Genomic DNA, 24,153 nt, shown 5'->3' with positions numbered 1-24,153 from the left:
ATAACCATTAGGCAAGTAACCAGGGGGCTGCTTCAGTCTATCTTCTGCCCATCTCTGACCATCAGCAGCTCACAGGCAAAGATCCTTCTCAGCTCTGTTACCTGAGTTCATTTTAGCAGGATTGAACCTGGGACTTTCTGCAGGCAAAGCATGAGCTCTGCTATGGAGCCTTTCCAGTGTTTTAGACTCAGGTTGCAGGCTTGCATACATTCTATCTTAGTTTTTAGTCTTGTGTGATGATATATTTTGAGTTAATTGTTTCTGTTGATGATGGAGGTTGTAGCTCAGTGACAGAGCACACACACTTTGCATGCAGAAAGTCTTGGGTTCAGTGCCTGGCATTGCTAGCTAGGGTTGGGAAAGACCTTCACCTGGACTGCTGGTGTCAGTCAATGACAGCACTGACTTACTTAGACCAATAGTCTGAGCTGGTAAAAGACAGCTTCATGTGTTTATATTTTATGTGAAACAATCGTTGCAAATTAATGAAAGGTTGAAGTCACATACCCATGTGTGAAGCTACAGCAAAGTGTTGGCAGAAATTAGGTTTCACTTTACATATGAAATTAACAATTTCCTCCCTCAAACGACATGCCTGTGCCAGTCTGAAGAAACCAACAACTTGCTGAACTCATGGGGCTACGGAAAGCAGTTCTTCCAAGACGAGCATAACTCATACTAGATTGGGGGAAGTCAGAGAATGTATAGGAATGCCACACAGCCATTAGTGGCCATTTTCTGGTTTTCAACAGAGCACCGCGTGCCCATTGGTTGCTGCAGGGGTGTAGCTATAATTGAGCGCATGGGTTCAAAGAACCTGTGGCCCCCAGCTCCTGAGGGGCCCCCAGCTAAACCCCTCCCTATTTTCTCCACTCTGACGGGCTGCTTGGGAGACAGGTCAACATGGGTCCCCTCTCCCGTAGCTACGCCCCTGAGTCTGTGCTGAGATTCTTGCAAAGAAGGCTGGGCTAAGGTCTAAATTAGTCTGACCCAACAAAGCACTGTATTATGTTCTTAAGAAAAAGGGCAGACTCCAAATTACTTAACACAGATGACTTATGTCTTCACTGTTTGCGTTAAAAATTTAAAACGCAAACTCTTTTGCCGTGAACACCTCTCTCTTGCCTATGTGAATGAAGCTGAACATACAACAAAACTTCACTGCAAAAATGAAATGTAGCCAGTTTATTTTTAAAAAACTATTTGCAATAGCTTATTAGGTAGCTGTCACTTCTTAGCATGACAAAGTTAAGGTGAATCACCTCTCCTTACAAATCTACTTTTCAGCTATCCAGTTGTTTAATGAGTGCTGTGTTTCTACAGAGCTTGTTCCATGTGAAATGAGATGAGGGAGGAACATGTAATCTCACTATCTCTGCAGATACATCTGCTAGTTCAGACAAGATCATGAAAAGATCTAATTCCTTTGATTTTGGTCCAGCTTCCTCACTCAACCCTCATATGAGGAATGTGATGACTCTTCAGTTTCTCTCACAGAAGGAGCACTTTAGACAATTAGAGGTTCCCCTGTTCCCCTGCCCAGATACTCAGGGGCGTAACAAGGCTGGAGTGGGCCCAGAGACAAAATTTTAAAATCGGCCCCTCGCTGATACACACACTTCACATGTGACTTGCCTCTGGGGGGGCCCTCGAGGTGTGGGGGGGCCCTCGAGTCGTGGGGGGCCCCAGGCAGCCGCCTCCCCTTGCTAAGAGTAGTTACCCCCCTGCAGATAATAGTTTTGAACAGAATACAGAAACAAATAAAACCTTAAGAGCCCCACCACCGCCACCCTGAAACCCTCTGTGTTTTAGGGCTACCATGCTGATCACTGGCCAAACCAAGTCATCAACAGCAGGCTCACACACAGAACTATAGAGGCTTCACTTGTTTTTGTGTGTGCCGGGCTGCTATTAAAGGTATAGGAGATAAAAGTGAGCCACATTTTTAAAAAGTGACAAACCTATCTCCAGTGCACAAAACGACTGACTTTTTATTGTGTTTGGCAATCATAAACATTAGGCAATTAGTAGTAAAAGTATGCCCTCTGATGAGAGTTGGCATGTTTCTTTTTCCTGGCAAAGCTCCTGTGAATGACTAACAAAAATGAAGCCTGGAAGAAGTAACTATATATTGTTTGCTGAAGACAGGTAAAGCTTTTCCTGGTATGTAAATAAACTGATAGGAAACATGTATCTTTTGCTTGTCACACAACTGTGTTGTCCATGGCAGGACAAAAGCTGGCAACTGTTCCTCATATCAGATATTTTGAAGAGTGGCTTCTAGCTTGGATGATGCAGCTTTCAGTTTAATGCTCTAGCACAGGGATGGGGAACCTTGGCACTCCAGCTGTTTTTGGACTACAACTCCCATAATCCCTAGCCACAGAGGCCAATAGCTAGGGATTATGGGAATTGTAGGCCAACATCTGCAGGAGTGCCAAGGTTCCCCATCCCTGCTTTAGCACCTCTAATTTTAGAAATGAAGCACTGATCTCTTTTGCCTCACCAGAGATGAAACCTTCTTATATGGATTCCCTTAAAAAAAAAAAAATCTATAAAATTCAGGAACTCATAAGTGCTTTCCATTAAGCAGAAGAAATAGAAGGATCTGAGAGAAAAGATTAGAGCACGTTGATGTTCATCACATATGCATAGTTGAATAGTAAGAAATAACTGGTCCCAACAAGTACAAAGCATAAGCTATCACAGCCCTTGAGTAATATCATGTTCTTATGCCAACAAATAACTTATCTTTTGCCCGCTGTTATTTCACCTGGTTTGCTCAGTCTCTCACTGGTTGCCATTTTGCTGGATGAATGAGCTTTGCAATGGTTGTGCTTTACCTGCTAAACAAAAGTGACTGAGAAATAAGGTGCAAGATACCGCGCATATTGTATAAAGAAATAGTGCCTGTATAGTTAAGTTGGGAGATAGACATGGCATTCTACCATTATAAACCTTGAATATTCTATTGGTCAATCTGCCTAAAATTTGGCCCAGAGCAATTGTACAGTCTCTGCCCAGACCTGTACAGTCACTCTTGTATTATGCTCATTTTACAAATGAGGTTCCATGTACCTGCACATTGCCTTGGCGTTTCAGCTTGACATTGGGCTGTCCTGGGATGCATCTAGGCAGCAATTCAACATGTGCAGCATCCCCGATCACTTGCTAAAGGTGTATCTGGTGAATTTCTTCCTGATTACACTTTAAAAGGCACAGTGCTTCCCCCAAATGCTACCAACTATAGTAAATGTCTGGCCAGAATTCAACAGGTGCAGCGACTAATTCCTCCAGCAAACCTTCATCTCCCCTCCTCTCTGAATGATGGCAGTGCAAGGGCTTTCTTGGCCCTCAGTCTGAATGGGCAAGGGAGGAAGGATCACCAGTTAGAGCTCTTTCTGGCTCCATGCTCCGTGTTTCATTGCATTTCCTTGCCTACCAGTGCAAAACAGACTGGGAATGTCATCTGGTTGCCTTAGCACATGGTGACACATTCCATCTCCCCAAACAGCAAAAATGCAGTGCACTTTTGGGGGGACTTGAAAATGCTTGTGATCCATGCCCCCACCCCACCCCCATTTGGCTTAGCTGTAATTGGGGAGCTGGATATTGAAGGTTTCCTTGCACTTTAAGTCAGATATGCCACCTCAGTTTGCTTTGTTTTTTTTAAGTTATAAAAGATGTGTTACTCTATCTAGTGTAATTGGTTCCATGGATCAATTAGCAGAATAAATGCTTATATGCACGGACATTTGACTTTGCAGACATATGACTTTTAATGTCTGAAAGCAAATGCATAGGAGGAATCAATCAAACACATGCTCCTGCTCACTGCAAGGACTTTCAGCTGAGGTGTGAGCACTTGGTGTCAGAGTGGACAATTGTCCAGAGCTAAAAGTGCATCCAGTGCAGATTTAAGGATAGTCATGGTTGGATGTGCCTTAAGAAGAGAATTGTAGCTCCCTCTCAAGGATGTAAAAATTGCATCTGGTTATTAAGTCCTTGGAAAACCATTTGAGTACAGGGCGGACATCCTTTACTTTTCTAAATTATCTGCCGCTCTCCATTGCAGAACCACTGCACTTCATCCAAGTGCAGTAGTTCCCCCCACTAGTCATTTCCTATTCTATCTATCTATCTATCTATCTATCTATCTATCTATCTATCTATCTATCTATCTATCTATCTATCTATCTATCTATCTAAAGAAAGCCTAATTTTGAGGAGGAAGTATACAATTGTTCAAACAGGCTGAACTGTGAAGTGTAATTATGCACTAACTGCCTGTTCATTTCAGTAAATCCTGACTGTACAGGCACTGCAACATGCAGTAGAAATTATGCACATTTCCCCCAATTTGTTGAACTCCAATATCTTGAGTTCTGCCTCTCCCCACTACACAGAATTCTGGGGGCCCTATGTCTAATCTGAAAGACCTGTATACCCAACACAAGTTGGGGGTCACTCTCTTGAAAAATTTATCTCAGGTTTCTGTAATGAACAATGTCCTTCCTCAAAGGCAACAAACTATCCTATCACTATCCAATTACTGACAGGTCCAAACTAGATGAGGTATTTATGTGTGCACTGCACCTGTGTGTTGTAGTGGTTAAGAGTGTTGGACTAAGACCAAAGAGACCAGAGTTCAAAACCCCATTCAGCCATTAAATGCACTGGGTGACCCTGGGTCAGTTACTTATCTCTCAGCCTAACCTGCCTCACAGGACTGTTGTGCAAAGAAAAGATTATGTGCACCACTCAGGGACTGGGGGAAGATCAGGATATAAATGAAAAAATAAACCGTTATGTCCCCCACTTCACACTCAATACCAGCCATGGGGGTGGGTGGGTGAGAGAGTGAGAGTGAGCAAGTGATCTGGATGTGAAGTGCGGTGGGACCAAAGAGTTAAAGCACCTTCATCCAGATATTGCGGCCATGATCCTGCTTACCCCTCTCCTGTCTAGTATTTGGAAAATAAGACATATGCAAATACAAAGCACGTGTTAACCTTGGATCTACTTTGGCCCTCAGAAGAAAAATTTTGGGTTATTTTGTGTAAAATCAGAAAAACTGTCTTAAAAGAGGGATGCTTTTCTGAAAAGGTATAGTATACACTAAAATTATTTTTTTTAAGAGCAGCATAAAGCACATTTCTAATTTACTTCTGAACATGTAAAGCAGAGACCATTACAGCATTTTAAGACAGTGGTTAACTTGCTGTGCATGTTCTGTGCATTTTAACAAAAACGTACAAACAGTTACACAAGATTACTTGGGAAAAATGCACAAAATTGCACAAATAGTGTTTCACAGTCGACATCCATTGAAAATAATGGCCATCTGTCAAACAGCTGTGTTTGTGCAATCTTTAGCCTACTTTCCTTAAGGAAAGTAAGCTTATAAATCACCCAGCTCTCTCTCTCTCTCTCTCTCTCTCTCTCTCTCTCTCTCTCTCTCTGTGTGTGTGTGTGTGTGTCCCACTATCAACTTAACAATGTCTGCACCAATTTGAATCAAATTTGGTACAGTTGTAGGGACAAATAGGGATACCTCAACAGTATAGTTTGTGATGATGGATGTGTGAACGTTTGAAGCACAAGTTGGAACCGATTTGGACCAAGTTTAATACAGTTGTAGGGATTCATAGGGACACCTCGATGGCATAGTTTTTGTCACCTGATCCTAGGGAGGCGGTGGATGTCCTGAATCAGGGGCTGGAGGCCTTGATAGCTTGGATGTGGGCTAATAAACTGAAATTGAATCCGGACAGGACAGAGATAACGTTGGTCAGTAGGAGAGCCAATCGGGATGAGATTTTACCGGTTCTGGATGGGGTTGCACTCCCCTTGAAGGAGCAAGTACGCAGCTTGGGGGGTACTACTGGACCCAGCTCTGCTTTTGGAAGCTCAGTTGGAGGCGGTGGCCAGAAGTACCTTTGCACGGCTTCGGCTAGTGCGCCAGCTGCATCCCTTTCTCGAGAAGGCAGATCTGGCCAGTTACCCATGCCTTAGTCACGTCAAGGCTGGATTACTGTAATGCGCTCTACGTGGGGCTGCCCTTGAAGAATATCCGGAAACTGCAGCTAGTGCAAAATGTGGCAGCTAGGGTTTTATCTGGAGCTGCCCGGTGGGAGCACATCACACCCATTTTGAAAGAGCTGCACTGGCTACCAGTTTGTTTCCAGGTCCAATTCAAGGTACTGGTTTTGACCTTTAAAGCCCTTAACAAGTTTGGGACCACCTGCTCCCTAGGGTTGCTGCCCGCTTGACGAGGTCATCTGAGGGGGGCTCTGCTCTGGGTGCCGACAATGAGGCTCGGTTGTCGTACACGCGGGACAGGGCCTTCTCTGTTGCTGCCCCCAGACTCTGGAATGCTCTCCCTGTGGCTATTCACTCCTTGGTCTCCATCACAGCTTTTAGAAAAAGTATAAAATCTTGGCTTTTTGCCCAGGCATTTATTTGATTCTCTGCTGCTGCTCTTTATAGTCTGTATTGCTTTTATTTTAATTTTTTTAAATCAGATTTAATATTTTTTTCACTTAATATTTTAATTGTCTTTTTTTACCATCTTGTGTTTAAATTTTTTGCTGTAAACTGCCTTAGGATTGCTTGAATGAAAGGCGGTATATAAATTTAACAATAAATAAAATAAATAAAATCCACCCCAATTCAAGATGGTGGATGCATGAACATTTGATGTGAAAGTGGGCTAACTTGTGAAGATAACTATCAATTAAGATTATAGTGAAAGGAAAGTAGGCAGATTAGTTCTTACCAGAATGTCTTGTTTGTGCAAGGGTGTTCTTGTGAAACAATACACACATTTTGTTCCAACATACATGGAACATTGTGTGTTGTATCGGCCAACATTTCCCAAACTGAGAAACAGTTTTTAAAAGTGAAAATCAAAACCCATCCCCCACTTACTTTAGGAGCATGTAAGTAATAGCCAGCATAGCATAATGGTTAGTATGCTGGACTAGGACCAGGAAGACCCAAGTTCAACTCCTCATTCAGCCATGAAACTCACTGGGTGACTCTGGGCCAGTCATATCTCTCTCAGCCTAACCTACCTCACAGGGTTGTTGAGAGGATAAAAATAACCATGTACACTGCTCTGAGCTCCTCCGAGGAAGAGCGGGATATATGTGTAAACTAACTAAATAAATAATCCCTTGTGCTTCTCAACAAGTCACTATTCTGGGCATACCTCCTGATTGTAAAGAAGCATCCCAGAACAGTGACTCATGCAGAGATGTAACAGGGAGCTTTCTCAGGAGGGAGTGTCTCTACATGATCCAATCACACCCAATGAAGAGATGTAGTGGATTACTCACCCCCCCCCAACATAGGCCAGCTGGAAAGAGACAATGCCAGAGAAATGAATCATGTAATATTGTCTGTGGGAGAGGACTTTGGGTCGGTAGGAGCCTTTTTCTTTTTCACAGCACAGTAAAAACAGCCACCTTGCAGCACACCAGTGTGTGCCAGCCAAGGAAGTTGAACAGCTGTTTTAAGGGATTTAATACATGTGTGAAGTTTGTTTTACAAGGTACCTGAAAGGTTAGCTCCTTGTTCAGAAGAACTTGGAGAGTTTTTTAAAAAGCTATTTGCATGAAGACAAATTATTGAAATAATTCAATCAAATTGTGAAATTAACACAAAAATATGCAATGGAAAGAGGTGCCCATCAGAGTTGCAACTACTTCAAAGGTTTCCTTTTGGTCCTCACTCAAAAGCCACACTAAAATGCACATGAAAAGACAGACTGCAACACACAGGATGCATTAATGTCCAGCAAGTACTCTTGAATGCAGTGCAACTGTTCCACAGTAAGTGTACAATGCAGTCTAAGACTAACCTGTACTTTAATGGCATTATCACCGCTCCCCCTGCTGTATTCTGTGTCTCCTTTTTTTACCAAACAAACCCAAACCCACAAATGGTGGGCATTAGGCTCAGCCAAGTCCTGGTGCCAAACGTTTGCACTAGTGAGAACAGTGTGGCAGTTTGACAATATTCCTTCAATTTTCTTGTAAAACCAAGACAACAATCAGTGGGTTCTGTTCAAGCTGTTAGAATTCAGAGTTTGTTGGTATAGAACTTCCAGATCCCCTGAATCTTGTGCCACGTATTTAGTAACATTCCAGGAATGGGCAACATTCTAAATATTTGCCTAATGAACATTCAATATCAACCCACAAAGTAATTCAGAATGTGTTCAATTTTATTTTAAAACAGAAGGGCACCATCAGTAAAGGATATAAAATATTATTCTGAACAGCTGAGCCAGATGAATATCCGATATAGTTACATTTTGCTTTGCATTTGTTTAGACCGAACATAGCTTAATACAATTTGAATAGACCTAATTTGCAGAAGTGTGCCTGAAAACAGAAAACAATGTTTGGTTTCCAAAGTAATTTCTGCCTTTTAAAAAACCAAAATGTTGCACTTGCACAAATGGATCCAAATGGGGATTATTGCTCTGACGTACAATGTCCTCAGGCTGCAAGAACCTTTTTTAAATCTAGAAAATGGAAATACTGAGTTTTAACATTGGAGCAAGTACGTTGGCAATGAAGATGCAGAAGGGGCAAAAATAGAATTATCTCAGAAGATTTTTCTTACTCACAAAAGCGTCATTGTATACACACACCTCTATTGGGGAAAGAGAGAAGAAAGTATGCTGTTAGTTGTCCAGGCAATAGGACTACTGTTCTTCTCCCATCAAGCAGCAAGAGGTTGAATCTGACACTAGCAGACTGGATCACCTTCTGAGTCCTTCCCTGGTTGACCAACAGCAGTAATGAGCTAATAATGCAAGGGGCACTGTTGCCCTTCTCCACAGTCCGTTCCAGCCTCCAGGCGAGCACGAATCCAGGCAGAGCTGAGAGTGAGGAGGATCCTATTTGTAAGCTTGTTGCCCCCCCACCCCCGAACTTTCTGGCATCCCATCAGTGCTGTGAGCAGTGAAGGATAAGGAGAGGCCTCTGAGGAAATACTTTAATCAGGGTACAAAGATGTAAATAAGAAAAGCAAGGCCTTCCCCTGTGAAAATATGTGCAGGCAACCTGCAGCATTTCCATGTAGTTGACTATTTAAATCATGAGAATAAATATGCACATCACCATACATATTATTTACATATATCTGTGTAAATAATTCAGTATAGCGTTTCAACATAAAAAATAAAGGCCTTTGCACACCCATTACAACATTCATACAACCACTTAATTGTAGAATATATTCTGTATGAATTCCCCTGGACTGGCCAACTGTCTTAGAAATCTCAATTTAAAAAAAAATCCACAAGAAAACATTTTGATGAATGTAGTTCTATCGACTATGTATGAGGACACAAGAGTACTGTACTGAAGTTAGCTATGTTCTTTGACATTCACCGAGGAGAATGGTGTAAAAGTATTTTGCTACCAATATAGTGAGTCATTAAAGTTGTGAATGGTTAATGCTGCTTTAAAATGGCAACCATGATTTATTTGCCCTTTTTCGTTTTTGCAGTCTTCTCTTTTCGCTTCTTCACATGCTTTGGGATCTTGTTTTTTCTCTTCTCTCTCTGAGCTTCTTTGGTCATCTTCTTTCTTTCCTGGAAAAAAGGCAGAGAAGCATATTTTGAAATAAGCAAGCCTACGTGACAAACTGAGCCGAGCCACAAAAACAGGTTGCTCACCTGTAACTCTTGATCTGGAAGTGATCTGTTGTACTCATAATGAAATGGGTTCTGAGCCTGTGCACGGACTTCGCGGGTAGACTAACTAGCTCCTCGAGACACCTACTCTGCCCTGCATGTGCTCCATGCTTTCATTGCAAACGGCAGTTGTGGGTGTTACATCCTCAATTTCTTGCAGACCGCCTGTTCCTGACGATCTGTCTCGTTACTGGTAAATAACCTCTCTATTAATTTTTTCTTTCTTTTTTTTTACTGTTGCGGGGTTGGTCTTGGAGGGTCTTATGAATACAATGGATCACTTCTAGATCAAGAGTTACAGGAGTTACAGCAACTTATTTATCTGGATCGTGATCCGTTGCATTCATAATGAAATGGGTGATTAGCCAGCTTTTTCCATGGTGGTGGGCACAGTAGACCCAATGGCATAATGCTTGATAAATGGCTGTTGAGATGACCACGTTGCTGCTGAGCAGATATTAGCCATCTGAATTCCTGACAAATGAGTGGCCGAGGCAGCATACGCCTTTGCTGAATGTGCTCGTATAGTGCATGGAGGATCTTACTCCCTACTGTTTGTAGGCATAAATAATCAGCTGCACTAACCAATGAGCTAGCCTCTGTCTCAATATTGCCAGACCCTTGTTCTTCCCCTTGTATGCTACAAATAGCTTTCTTGTCCTTCTTATTGCCTTTGTTCTCTCTAGATAATATAGGAAAGCCCGGCGGACATCCAGAGAATGTAGTGCCCTTTCTAAGGCTGTTTCCAGTTTTTGTAAGAAGGTTGGTAAGACAATTTCCTGGTTTAGATGAAATTCCAAAATAATCTTAGGGCGAAAGTTTGTATTTAGTCGCATGACCACCTTGTGTGGGTAGAACTGGGTGGACAGTACGTCCATCCTCAAAGCTGTCAGCTCACTTACATGCTTAGATGTGGTGATAGCGATTAGGAATGCTACTTTGAGTGTGACCATCAAACTTGCAGTCTCCATTGGTTCAAATGGAGCCTCTGTTAATGACGACAAGACTAAAGATAAGCTCCACTGTTCCACAGGCTGCTTTATTGGTGGATATAGATTGTTGAGTCCTTTCATGAATTGTTTACACTTTGGATGAAGTAACAGTTGTTCCATCCCGGGACCGGAGGAGTTGATTTCCTCTTCCTCTTACCTGGTGCTTTTGCTGGAACCTTTGGCACCTGCAGTAACTCAGGGGAAAGCGCATAAGGTTGCAATGGTTCTAATGGCCGCGTTTTATTTATTTATTTATTTAACATATTTTTATACGGCCCAAACCTTACATCTCTGGGCGGTTTACAACAAGATTAAAAAGTAAAACATTAATTAAAAACAAAAACAAAAAATTTAAAAGCAAGAAATTTAAAACAATATTCTAAAAACAACATTAAAACAATCAAAACAATATCAGTTAAAAGCCTGGGTGAACAAACGCATCTTTAAATACTTTTTGAAAGTTGTCAGAGATGAGTAGGCTCTTATTTCACTAAGGAGAGCATTCTAAAGCCTTGGGGCAGCAACGGAGAAGGCCCGTCCCTGAGTAGCCACCAGACAAGTTGGTGGCAAATGCAGACGGACCTCTCCTGATGATCTCAATGAGAAGACGTTCTCTTAAATACCCAAGGCCCAAGATGTTTAGGGCTTTATAGGTTATGACCAACACCTAGTATTTTGCCCAGAAACATACAGTATTGGCAGCCAGTGTAACTCCTTCAATATGGGAGTATTGAAGTTTGACTGTGTTTGACATGCTGCTGCTGTTTGACAAACTGCTGCGTTTGACACGCAGCAGAGACCGTCTGCACAGAAAAAGCTTCAGCAGCTTGCATTCCAGTAGCTGCTAAAACAGGTTGGCGAACAGGTTCCTGCTGAGCCTTCCAACAGAGGTAATCAGCATAATCCTCTGGTAATGCCTGTCTAAACCTGCAAGAGTGTGTCAGCTCTCTGTGAATTGGCTGAGGTGGTTGCAAATGGAGTCCCTGTGAAAGAGCATATTGATCAGGGGACTTTCATGTCAGAGGCACGAAGGCCGAAGATACACTAGAAGCCGTTACTGGCACAGGAGTTGCTTTTGGCCTGGTTAAACCAGGTATGATTTATACTGGTGCTTGTTCAAACGTATGTAATGGCAACAAAATACGGAGTGGCCTTGTTCCCTGCAGAGGAGATACTGATGGGGTTCTTGGAGGTGCTGCTGGAGCATTGTCAACTTCTTGACCCACATCAAGGCCACTACTTAGAAAGCCTTGAAATGTCGACCCCAACGGTGTGCTAGATGTGGAGTCTAATAGTTCCAACAGTGAATTTGTCTTGTCTTGATCCAGTGAGAACCCCTCATCCTGGTCATATTCTGTCACTATATGTCCCTTATATATCTCTCCACTTGTTGCGTTGCTCCTTTGGGGAGTAGAAGGAGACAGCACTGGGATTTGTGCTGGGGAGAAAAGGAGATGCCTTCTCGATGTCATAGCAGGCTTCGCTGGTGCATTCAATACTGATGCCGACGTCGATGCTGTTGTCAATGTTGAGTTGTTGGTACCGCAGGTCGTCGACATCAATGCTGAACCCTCAGAAACATAGGGTGTCGACATCGATATCTTCGGTATCAAGCCCTTTGGCAAGGATACCGATGTCGAGAGCTTTGGCATGGATATCGACATCGACGTCTTCGGTATTGAACCCTTTGAAGCAGAACTTTTAAATATTTAAAAAATATTTAAAAATCCATCTTTTTACTCAGGCTTTTTCAGCTTCTTGATAAGGTATAGGTTTTTAATTCTGTGATTGCTTTTTAAATTGTTAGTTTTTAATTGTTTATGTGTTTTTATATATGTTTTTAACTGTTTTATCATTGTGAACCGCCCAGAGACATGAGTTTGGAGCGGTATAAAAGTGTAATAAATAAATAAACAGACAAACAAACTCTAATGTCAACAAGGACTTCTCCGACTCCCATGCCAAGCTACAATCTTGCAGCAGTGTCGGAGATGGAGTTCCGCTAGCCACTTTACTGCAGTACCTCTTTGAGGGCGGTGAAGCGTTCTCCTCCTCTGAGTCGCGTCTCCGCTTTTCCCCCTTATGCCTGTGAGTCTTCGTTGATACTTCTTTTGGCTTCTTGAAGACAGGCTCTGACGCCACGGTTTTAGGCTGCTCTGTTGCAGCTCCGTGGGGGCTAGACATTGAGCTTGGTAATGAGCTTGAAGTAATTCCTGACGTCGAAGAGTGGCTTGGTCTCGGAGTTGGCGGCCACAGCAACTCGTCATATAGTGCCACTCATAGGCGGAGCGCTCTATTTTTCAATGTTTGTTCAGAGAATGAGCAACAAATTTTACAAGTTGCTGTACTGTGTTGCTCACCAAGACACAGCAAACACAAATCCTGGTGGTCCGTAGACAGCATCTTAGCGCAGCATCCCACACATCTCTTAAATGTTGTTTTTGTCTCCATATTTAGGCGTGGGTGGGGCAAACACCCACCGTGTCCGTCCAAACTCCTCACCACGTCTCTCAAAGTCCATTTTTATTCTTTGTAGTAAAATTGTAAAGCAAGGATAGTCAAAAGAAGTCCTGAGGTCAATAGTCCAAAGTTCAATCCTAAATTTTCTTTTTCTTATTTCAGTTAAACCGAGGAGCCAATACCAAGGTATAGACGCTTTGGCGGTCAAACAGAAACTGAGGATGTAACGCCCCCAACTGCCGTTTACGAGAAAACAGAGCACGTGCAGGGCAGAGTGGGCGTCTCGAGGAGCTAGTTAGTCTACCTGCGAGGTCTCTGCACAGGTGCAGAACCCATTTCATTATGAATGCAACGGATTAGGATCCAGATCACCTGAGTTATGTTATGAAATAGCAAGGACAATTATAATAAGAAATATTTCTTATTTACACAGTGCCATCAATCTGTTACTACGATGTGTCATTTAATTCACACAAAATGAGGATGAGGGAGGGACCTTCGTCCAAGGTGCTGTCAAGAAATGTATCAGTGAGGGAACTAAAGGAGTGGGGCTCATTAAAACCCCATATGAACACAGTTGCATGCTGTTATTTATTGCATTTATAGAATGCCTAACAACCGAGTCTCATGGCGGTGTACACAGCTTAAAACTCAATAAACGCAACTAAAACAATTTTAAAATCATTGATTGTAACAAAAACATTTTAAAATAGTTTTAGTGAAAGGCCTGAGCAAATAGGTGTGTCTTCAGGGTTTTTTTTTTAAAGCCAGCCAGAGATGGGGAAGTTTAAATATTGACAGGGAGCACATTCCAAAGCCTTGGGGCAGCCACATAACAACAGTCCTGCTGGATCAGGCCCAAGGTCTATCTAGTCCAGCATCCTGTTTCACACAGTGGCCCACCAGTTGCCTCTGGGAAACCCACAGGCAAGAGCAGAAGGCATGCCTTTTCTCCTGCTTTTGCTCCCCTGCAACTGGTATTCAGAGGCATTTTGCCTCTGAGGCTGGAGGTGGCCTATAGCCCTCAGATTAGTAGCCACTGATAGACTTGTCCTCCATGAATTTATCTAAGCCCTTCTTAAAGCCATCCAGGCTGGCGGCTGTCACCTCACCTTGTGCCAAAGAATTCAATAGGTTAATCATGCGTTGTGTGAAAAAATACTTCCTTTTGTCAGTCCTAAATTTCTTGGGAATCAGTTTCATGGGATGACCCCTAGTTCTAGTGTTATGTGTGAGTGGGGAAAATTCCTCTCTCCCCACACCATGCATAATTGTATAGACCTCTATCATGTCTCCCTGTAGTCACCTCTTTTCCTAAACTAAATAGCCCCAGACGCTGTAGCCTTGCCTCATAAGGAAGGTACTCCAGGCCCCTTCTAAACGAAAAAGCCCCAGGTGTTGTAGCCTTACCTAGTAAGGAAGGTACTCTAGGCCTACGATAATCTTGGTTGCCCTCTTCTGCCAGTTCTGTAATATCCTTTTTTAGGTATAGTGACCAGAATTGTACACAGTACTGCAAATGGGGCCGCACCACAGGGCATTCTATTAGCAGTTTTATTTTCAACCCCTCCCCGATTCCAAGCATGGAATTGGCCTTTTTCACAGTGGCCACACATAGAGGCTAGCCACACAAGCATGCAAAACCAGGCTAAGGAAGCCCAGCCCAGTTTTGCCCGCTTGTGTGAAGCACCAGGATCAGGCCCGATCCTGGAGGCTACATGGCGGCAAACCCACAAGTGCTCCCTTAACCACATTTCTCTAATCACATACCAGCCGTAGCTGCTTGCACACAGTGGCTGTCACACTCTGGGCAGGAGGGGGGATCCCCGTAATGCACCACACACCTGCAGCGGTGCATCCCGGCCCCGGCCCCAGAGCTGCCGGGCGAGCTCGTCTGGGTGGGCGATCCGCCCAGGGAAGGAAACTCCCCGTGTGATCTCAAAAAGCGCAGGCAAAGAAGGTGCTCTCTTAAATACCCTGGAGCCAAGTCATAAGAACATAAGAACAGCCCAGCTGGATCAGGCTCAAGGCCCATCTAGTCCAGCATCCTGTTTCACACAGCAGCCCACCAGATGCCACTGGAAGCCACAGACAGGAGTTGAAGGCGTGCCCTCTCTCCTGCCATTGCTCCCCCGCAACTAGTACTCAGAGGCACCCCGCCCCCGAGGCTGGAGGTGGCCCACAGCCCTCCGACTAGTAGCCGTTGATAGACCTCTCCTCCATGAAGTCATCCAAACCCCTCTTAAAGCCATCCAGGTTGTCGGCTGTCACCACATCCTGTGGCAGAGAGTTCCACAAGTGGATCACGCGTTGTGTGAAAAAGTACTTCCGTTTGTTGGTCCTAGACCTCCTGGCAATCAATTTCATGGAGTGACCGCTGCTTCTAGTGTTGTGTGAGAGGGAAAAGAATCTCTCTCTCTCCACTTTCTCCATGCCATGCCTGATTTTATAGACCTCTATCATGTCTCCCCGCAGTTGTCTTTTTTCTAAACTAAAAAGCCCCAGGTGTTGAGAGCTTGAGAGGCAATAACCAGCACTTTGTATTTTGCTCAGAAACACTGGCAATCGGAAATATACTGGCAATCATAGTGCAGTTCTTGTAAAATTGGTGTGATATGGTCTCTTCAGGGAAACCCCAGAGACCAAACTGGCAGCTGCATTCCACACCAACTGCAGTTTCTGAACTACATACAAAGGCAGCCCCACATAGAGCCATTATAGCAGTCTAGCCTAGAGGTAACCAGCATATGTCCCACTGTTTTGCGGTTGTTTTACCTCCAGAAAAAGATGTAGCTGGCATATCAGCCTAAACTGATAGAAAGCACTCCTGGCCGCTGCCTCAATCTGAGGAACCAGAGGGAGTTTTGGGATCAGGACAGCTCCCAAATTATGCACCAGTTCTTTCTGGGGAACCCCGATCAGTCATTCATTATTTATTTATTCAAAACATTTCTATACCACCCAAAATATGCGTCTCTGGGTAGTTTACAATTAAAATCTATATTAGACTAGGAGTTCCCAACTTTGAGGCCCAAGAAGTTGCTGGACTACAATTCCCATCATCCGTAGCCAAAGTGGTCTTTGGACATTGTAATGGGGCATGATGGAAGTTGTAGTCCAACCACATCTAGGAACCCAAAATTGGGAGGTAGCCTAATACATTTATAGTCATAACTTTTTCAGGCAGGCCAGTGTTACGATTCTTAGTACTGAGAAATAGTGGGACTAGGGCTATCTGAAGCAAGGCCTCTTGAACACTGCACTTTACTTGCTAGCTTCTATACCAGAGTCACCATGCATAGTTTCTGTTTCACTGGCAAGGAATCAATAGGATCAGTTGCCTCTAGTGATGAAGGGTTGTACTGGTGCTATTTTGTTCTTACAGGACAACATAAACAACACATTCAATGTTTTCTGCCTCCACTGATGACACTGAGAAATCCTGGTTGACAGAAATTAATACAGTGGTCCCTCGACTTACGAAGCACTCGACATCCGAATGTTTCGACATACGAACGACAAAAAATACCAGAAGTCGTTGCCGGTTTAGATGCGGCTTCCTCGACCTACGAATTTTTAGATGCGGTTTCCTCGACTTACGAGTGTTCCGGACCTCCGTGGATGCGCTTTTCGACTTACGAAAATTCCGACCTACGAACGTGCGTTCGGATTGGATTATCTTCGTAAGTCGAGGGACCACTGTATTACTGTGGGAAACATTGGTAGTTATCAGTCCTGCTAGGTATGGAAAACGGGTACTCCCTGCGCCAGGGATGTGGGAGAACTTACATACATCGCCTTGGGAGGGGAAAATCACATTTTGTTTCCCTCTTGGACATGATTACCTTCAGGGTGCCCCCGGCTGAGGACAGCTGACCAACTAACCTTTTTATCCACGCCAGTCTCTGCAGGTCGATCTTTAGGATGCACAGATTCCTCCTGTTCTCTACAGCCAAATTCAGAGTTGTCAGAATTGCCTTCCTCATCGGAATCCGATTCTGTCTCCTCTTTATTATCAAGGAGAGCAGGCACCTGAGAAACAAAAATGAAATCATGTGCTCCGCAACTGGATTTCACAGTGCCAATTAAAAAAGTATTTAACTAAATATATGCCTGCCTTGCAGTAAAGCATTTTTTTATTTTTTATTTGCTTTTGGAGCATCCTTTTTTGGTTCTACTTGTATTCAGTTGTTTACTCCCTTCCTGCAGTAGCCAGCTTAGCAAGGTGAGCCTCCTCTTTATAATACTTGCTTGCCATCCTTTTCCGTCAGCTTAGTCTACTGTTCTGTAATCTAACCCATAAAGACTGGTTCAAAAATATTCACATTCTTCCATTTGATGGCTGGAACATTAAGGGATGACTTGTATGTATGAACGAACAATCACAGATCTAACAACACAGCTAAAAACTGTATATTGCCTCACACTGGATTTAAGGCAATGAGTGGCATCCAAATTTTTGGCACAGTGGCATCAGCAGAAGCTGTCGAAAGAGCTTCCACACCACTGTGCCAAAAGTTTGGATGTCCTTCAATGCTTTTCTGTGTAGCCTGTTCAGATTCAGCAGGTGATGAACATACATGTGCGAACTAAGCATTCAAGGTGTCATGTGCGTCAAATGCTCATGAGAAAAAACGGAAGAATGAAGCATGTTTAGACTGGGGAAGGGAATGACGGTAAGGACAGCAGTTTCCAATGATCTAAACAACTATTATGAAAAGAGGGAGAACTGCTTATCAGAGTGTGAGAGGTAAAGACAGGAAGCAATTTGATTTCACTGGCAAAAAAGCAGACTTAAGTTGGATATGAGGAAAAATGTTTCTAACTGTAAGAACAATTGGGCAATGAAACAATTTGCCTAGTGAAGACTGGAAGGTATGGCTGAGGTAATTTTGCCTTAAATTGCACTGAGCTAGACTAGACAACCCACAAGTGTTTCTTCCAATTCTATGGTTCAGTTCAGATGTTATGCCAAGCTACAGTTTGCAAGGATGAAAAACAACAGACTGGTGAGCTTTGGACCTGAGTGCTCCTCCGTCCCCCTCCTTTACATGCAAGGGGATTAAATCCAAAGAGCGAATAAACTGCAGTTTGCATTACATCAAACTCAGGAAACTTTGTTCTAAATGTGTTAGTTTAAACACCAGGATCTGAAATCACGGTCTCACCCTGATTTGTTTGAACTAAGCATTGTTAGAACATGTTCCCCAGATCTTGACATACATGGGAAACTGTGGCTCATTCAAAACTAAAAGTGGAAGCTTTCAACCTCCTCCCAAGCCTCACTGGGGCTCACTTGTGATAATCTAAACCATGGCTTAGATTACTGTCCCGACTGGATCTGAACTGACCAGCTGTGGTTTATGATTGTCAGATAAAACCAGTATCAGAAACAATTAAATCTATGCACATTGGAAGTGTACTGTTTGAGTACACAAGAACAATGAGAGAGACCCATTCTGATGAATCAACAGACTGTGATGTCAGCATGCTGTAGTTTTGAGGTCCTCTTTAAGTGGTTAGTGCAATGCTATGGGTATGTCCCTCACTTTATCTTGTGCAGGTATTGCATTTGCCTTCATCCAAATTTTATGTTTGAAATAATGGCAGTGCCAGGAGTATTAGCAAAAAGTCCAGGAAATCAGCAATCATAGCAGCATATGGATGCTCCATCATCTGTAATACGGGTTCCATGCTATTTGGATCTAACATTATCTGTAGATCTTTCTTTTGTTTCCTGCCCAATATTGGGACTCCGTTTTGTGACACATACACTTTCCCTTCTACAGTACATCTCTTGTATTCCAGGACAGCCATGAAGTACCCATTTATGGCAATAGGGGACCCTCCATATCCCCATGGGTGGATGTCTGAAGGCTGCAGGTGCAGATCTGATGTAGTAAGGAGTTTCTTGTAAAGCATATGGGAAATGAGCGTATATGGAAAATCAGAATCAATCAGCAGGGAGCTTGCCCTGGGCGGCTGGATCAGCCGCCCACACAACAACATAGTTTCAGCGAACATGTTCGGTGAACATCATTTCTCAGAAGGGAGTTTGCCATGGCAAACAATGGTTTGGTGTAATGTCTGTTTTGACAAATCATATTGGGGGCCATAACTCCATTTCCAGAAGCTGCTGCACTATGGCTACAGGAGTGAATTTATGAAGATGAGAGAAGGGGCAACTAAAAGCAAACAAGCAGCTGTAAACCGTGGTTTAGGTTCTAAATTATGATTGCACAAGCTATGGTTTGACAGGATGCCTGAATTGAGCCTCTCATTTCACATAATATGATAATCAGTCTGATGGAGCCAGCGTGGTGTAGTGGCTAGAGTGCCAGACTAGGACCGGGGAGACCCGAGTTCAAATCCCCATTCAGCCATGAAACTAGCTGGGTAACTCTGGGCCAGTCACTCTCTCTCAGCCCAACCTACTTCAAAGGGTTGTTGTTGTGAGGAGAAACCTAAGTATGTAGTACACTGCTCTGGGCTTCTTGGAGGAAGAACGGGATATAAAATGTAAAATTAAAAAAATATATATTATTCCAGATTTAATATATGCAAAGTAAATGTAATTTTACAAGAGGCTACAGAGGGATCTTGCCTGTTATCCCTAAGTGCTATTTATTAAGATTTTGCATATAATATTACTGAAGAATATAGTCCAAAAGATATTGCTATCTTACCTTCTGAACACCTGATAAATCCTTCTTTAACCCCGTCACAGTCTGGTAGAGAATCTGTACCAAAAAAAAAAAAAAAAGGAATAAAATAAACATCATTTGCTACATTTATAGCCCACTTTCTTCCATCAAGGAGCTCAAAGCAGCATACAGGCATACCTCATTATTTGTGGGGGCTCCATTCCTTGCCTACAACTGTAATGAAACACCAAATAATGAGACATTGTGTCTATGGGAACTGGGGGGTTAGGTTCCCAGAGGGTCGAAAAACGGCCAAAAAATAAAGGGCAAAATAAAGTGCCTACTGTGCTCTGTGGGCCTCCTCCAACGATACAGCAATGTCCCCCAGAATTCCAAATTCTTTTCTTTGTCCATCATTTTTCACAGGGTGGAGGGACACACAGTTTTTAAAAAATTAAATGAACCACAAAATGGCTCCCTTTTACAAAATGACGGCCAAAAATGACCTCCAAGGTTATTTCCAGCTGACTCTAAACTGCGGATATGCAAAATTAACCCCCTTTTTGGTGAATTTTCCCAATTACCCAACCGCGGATATGCGAAACTGTGGATAACGAATTTGCGTATAGCGAGATCCACCTGTACATGGGATTCCTAGGTGATCAATCATCCAGGTTCTAACCAAACACAGATCTTCTTAACTTCAGTAAGCTTATTGAATCATGTGCCCTAAAACCATGCCAAGGGACTATTTCAACTATTCAGAGTGCTTCACAATCATTATCTCAGTAATTCTTACAACAACCCTACCAGGTACGTCAGTATTATCATCCCGATATTTCAGAAGAGATGTAAAAACAGAAACAATAGTTGACTGCCTAAGGTTATCCAGTAAGTTTGTGGGCAAGGCAAGATTTGAATCAGCCCACATTTTACCTTCACAACAACCCTGTGATGCAGATTCAATGAAAGAGAGGGACTTACCTAAGATACCTAGTGAATTTCACAACCAAGCAGCAATCTGAACTTTGATTTCACTAACTGAAACATTGCACTGTAGCAATGCCACTACTTTAGTTCAGCTGATATGGAAAGCAGGGATTACATTATATGTTCCCATTTCTACACATAATGATAATTCATTTAACAAAAGTGGATTTCTGGCTTTTGAACTTTTTCTGAGACTGGATTTTTTCACAGGTATTTTAACAGGGCAAGGGCAGTGCTTTCCTTGAAGAAGGCTATCACATTGGCTTACTAGAATCACTGCAAACAGTGTTGCTGTTTTAAGATAGTTAGCTGGTGGGGGAACCAAAGTTTTTTTTCCTTTCTTTTTAAAGAGAATAAGCACCTCTATGAGCAATTTGTTGACAGCAAGCCTCATGCTTTCAATGAATTGCTGCCACCACGGAAAAGTCATAGTATGTTTGAGGATATCTAATGGCAGTGAGTCATTCACAAGGCAAACCCTACCTTCACTTTTTTACAGTATCTCTTCAGGTACAAGAAGTGGTGAAATGAAACAACACATAGTTCAAGGTTACTTACATTATCTTGCTGCACATTTAAGGCTGTATCTTCTTCCTTCAGCTTCATCATTATGTCCACATCTCTCTCATAGTTTTTAACTTCAGTCAGGGTTCTTGGAATATAGGCTCTCTTAAACACCTAACAAGGTGAAATAACCACACAATGATTTTATCAGTTCCATAATATCAATGCTTTAGTCACATTTCCTCAACTTTTTAAATCATAGTAATTATTTTAAACATCAGTGATGTGGAGAGGAAAATGTTCCACTACCAAATTTTTCTGTGTGGAAATTTTCTCATTGATGTATTAGTGGAATGTATAAATGTAAACGCTGTATATTTATAAAAACATATACAAAATTTCTAATTCAACTTTGAATTTGTTTGGAATATAAAATTAAGACCACATTAAAATGATCCCCACCCCGACAAATCAAGTATTTCATTCCAGCTACTTGGCAACTTAAAAAGCTCTGAAATATTTATGCAGTATGTATGATTGACATGGTATATTTTTAAAAGAGTTTTTAAAATTAAATATATATAGGTCAAACCATGGAAAATCATGTTGGAGCTTCAGGAAAATCTGTACAGTAAAATTTTGAGGGGGGGGATCTTATACACATTTTATGCAAATGAGGAAATTCATTTTTCTGGAAAACCCAAATCACTGTTTTAGCAAAAGATTTCTACAAATAGGTGAAAGAAAAACAAACATGTATAACCCATTTTCAGTGTCTGATTTATACAAATATTTTGGCATTGCTCATACCTGACATGAGCATCTGGTATTAAGGAAGTAAGCACAAAAGTGCAGACCAAAATAACTATTGAGGCTCCTCTAGGGAGCTGGATTGTAATGTTGCAAATAAAAGCAAAACGTTATCTCTATTGAAGGTTCCATGAAACACATTATCAAAATAAGAAACTAAGCAATGTAGCAACCAAAGTTTCCACAAAGCTGGATTATATTGAAGTTATCCATTAGTTTAGTTTAGTTGTTTATTTACGATCTTAGATCAAACATGAAGTTATCCATATAATCTCTCTTCTGGTACAGCAATAATTCCTGCCAGGTAAGCTTCCTGTTCACTTTACATTAGGAATAGCAGAGGATCCTGCACTCTCTTCTAGCAACACCCAGCCACATCTCCATTTAAGTATTTAAAAAGTTTTGGGAGATCCAACCACACCTGTATGAACAAATGTAACATGAACTAGGTGATTGTGGCAATTTTTTACAGCCATCATGAATGAAGGAATTGTTGCTGGCTTTATCTGTAATCATCTGGTTCATACACTATACATGTGTCATTCAGGATGGTTGGAACCAATCAGGGGGTAGAAGAAAAAAAATACTGTGTAAACCAGGTAACGGTTCTACCTTAAAGAAAAGCTAGTTCCTACACCCACAAAGAGAAATAATGTTTGCTAGAGCTAAAAGCAACACAAAAATCAGGACCTGTAAGCACAGAAGAGAAACACAATTTTCTGGGAGTAAAATCTATTCTCAGATAAATGACAGATGGCCCTTGTTATCCATTGACTCTGTATCCACGGTTTCACGTACAGTATCTGCGACTGGGTCTCAAAGAATCTGTTTCATTATCTGTGGGTAGAAAAAAATAGGCAAAATTTACCTATCCATGGTTTTGAGTGACCGGAAATGACCTCCAATGTCATTTCCGGCTGCCACTTTCCAGCAGAGAATCATTTTGTGGCTCTTTTTTTTTTTTTGCCGACTATTCGACTGTTTTGGGGGTCTGGGAAGGCATTGCTGGAGACCTAGAGAATAAGGTACTGTCCTTTTCTTCTCTAATTTCTGCCCCACTTGCTTTTTGGGGCCTTTTGCAAGGGTGAGTGGGTGGGCTAGGAACCTAACCCCCCAATTCCCACAGACTCAAGATTTCATTATTTGCACCTATGGGCAAGAATGGAACCCCACAAATAACAAGGGCCACCTGTACACAAAGATTCTGCACTGTATCCTACTAATCTTTATATATCAAAAAAATGAGATTATTTGATTAGAGAAATGAGACACAGTGGAGTACCAATGGATTACAGGAACTATGTTAACAGTATAAAGATTGCAAAGGAAGTCATGCTATAGGTTCTTAGACTCTGTACAAATATCTGTTTTGTACACACAGTGTGGTCCAAAGGATTGAGAAACATTTCCATGACTATTCAAACAGAGTTGTGAAGGATATGGGGTGGGGGTGGGGAATAGGTCAAGATTCTGTTTTACCTCTTCATCTACGTTATCTTGATTGGACCTTTCTTCCTCTGTTCTCTCAGATGCTATTTCCATTGCCTACCAGATATAATTCAAGATGTTAACCCTTGGTAACAGAAGAGCCTTCAGAAAGAGCCATCTAGCTAGCCACTCTTCCCTGTATTTTCTTTGCTGGTGCTTTCTTTAGTGGCTTGATTCTCCACAGGTGATTTAAAGGCCATGCCAGGCCTGCAAGAGCCTTCAGAAACTGGTCTCTTTGTTCCATCACTATTGTCCCTTCCTTGAGACTACAACTGGATAGCTGGAAGCCAGGTGTCCAGTGAGCAGCACCACATGCAGAACCTGAGGGTCACCAGAATGGCAGATTGTGGGTGGACTGGTCCACACCACACTTTACAATTTAGTGACACTGCTTTAGTGGCAAGCCAGGCAGGCAAAAGGGAGTGGGGTTGGCTCAAAAAAGAAGAAGAAGAAGAAGAAAAAGTACGATATAGATTACTAGAACCAAGAGTGGGAATAACCAGTTTCATGCACATTGCATTAAAAGGAGGCTAAAAACTATATGGAAACACTA

General features: G+C 42.4%; 1 protein-coding gene and 1 long non-coding RNA gene across 2 annotated transcripts in view; one reads left to right on the top strand and one right to left on the bottom strand.

The window, feature by feature from the left end:
* Positions 1-8,212: 8,212 nt before the first annotated feature.
* Positions 8,213-24,153, bottom strand: part of RIOK1 (RIO kinase 1) — a 44,964-nt gene continuing 29,023 nt past the window's right edge. The window contains exons 14-18 of the mRNA XM_053244405.1: positions 23,592-23,657; positions 21,357-21,476; positions 19,851-19,904; positions 17,050-17,196; positions 8,213-9,610 (exon numbers count right to left, since the gene is read on the bottom strand). Of these exons, the coding sequence (XP_053100380.1) occupies positions 9,500-9,610; positions 17,050-17,196; positions 19,851-19,904; positions 21,357-21,476; positions 23,592-23,657 (498 nt within the window). The 3' untranslated portion in view covers positions 8,213-9,499. The remainder of the gene's footprint in view (positions 9,611-17,049; positions 17,197-19,850; positions 19,905-21,356; positions 21,477-23,591; positions 23,658-24,153) is intronic.
* LOC128322678 (uncharacterized) lies at positions 9,606-13,797 on the top strand. Its single transcript, XR_008305878.1, has 3 exons — positions 9,606-9,905; positions 10,399-10,474; positions 13,327-13,797. It is a non-coding gene; the product is annotated as an uncharacterized LOC128322678 (long non-coding RNA).

The sequence above is a fragment of the Hemicordylus capensis genome, chromosome 4, assembly GCF_027244095.1.
Source record: "Hemicordylus capensis ecotype Gifberg chromosome 4, rHemCap1.1.pri, whole genome shotgun sequence".
NCBI lineage: Eukaryota > Metazoa > Chordata > Lepidosauria > Squamata > Cordylidae > Hemicordylus > Hemicordylus capensis.
This window is presented reverse-complemented; position numbering and strand designations above follow the sequence as displayed.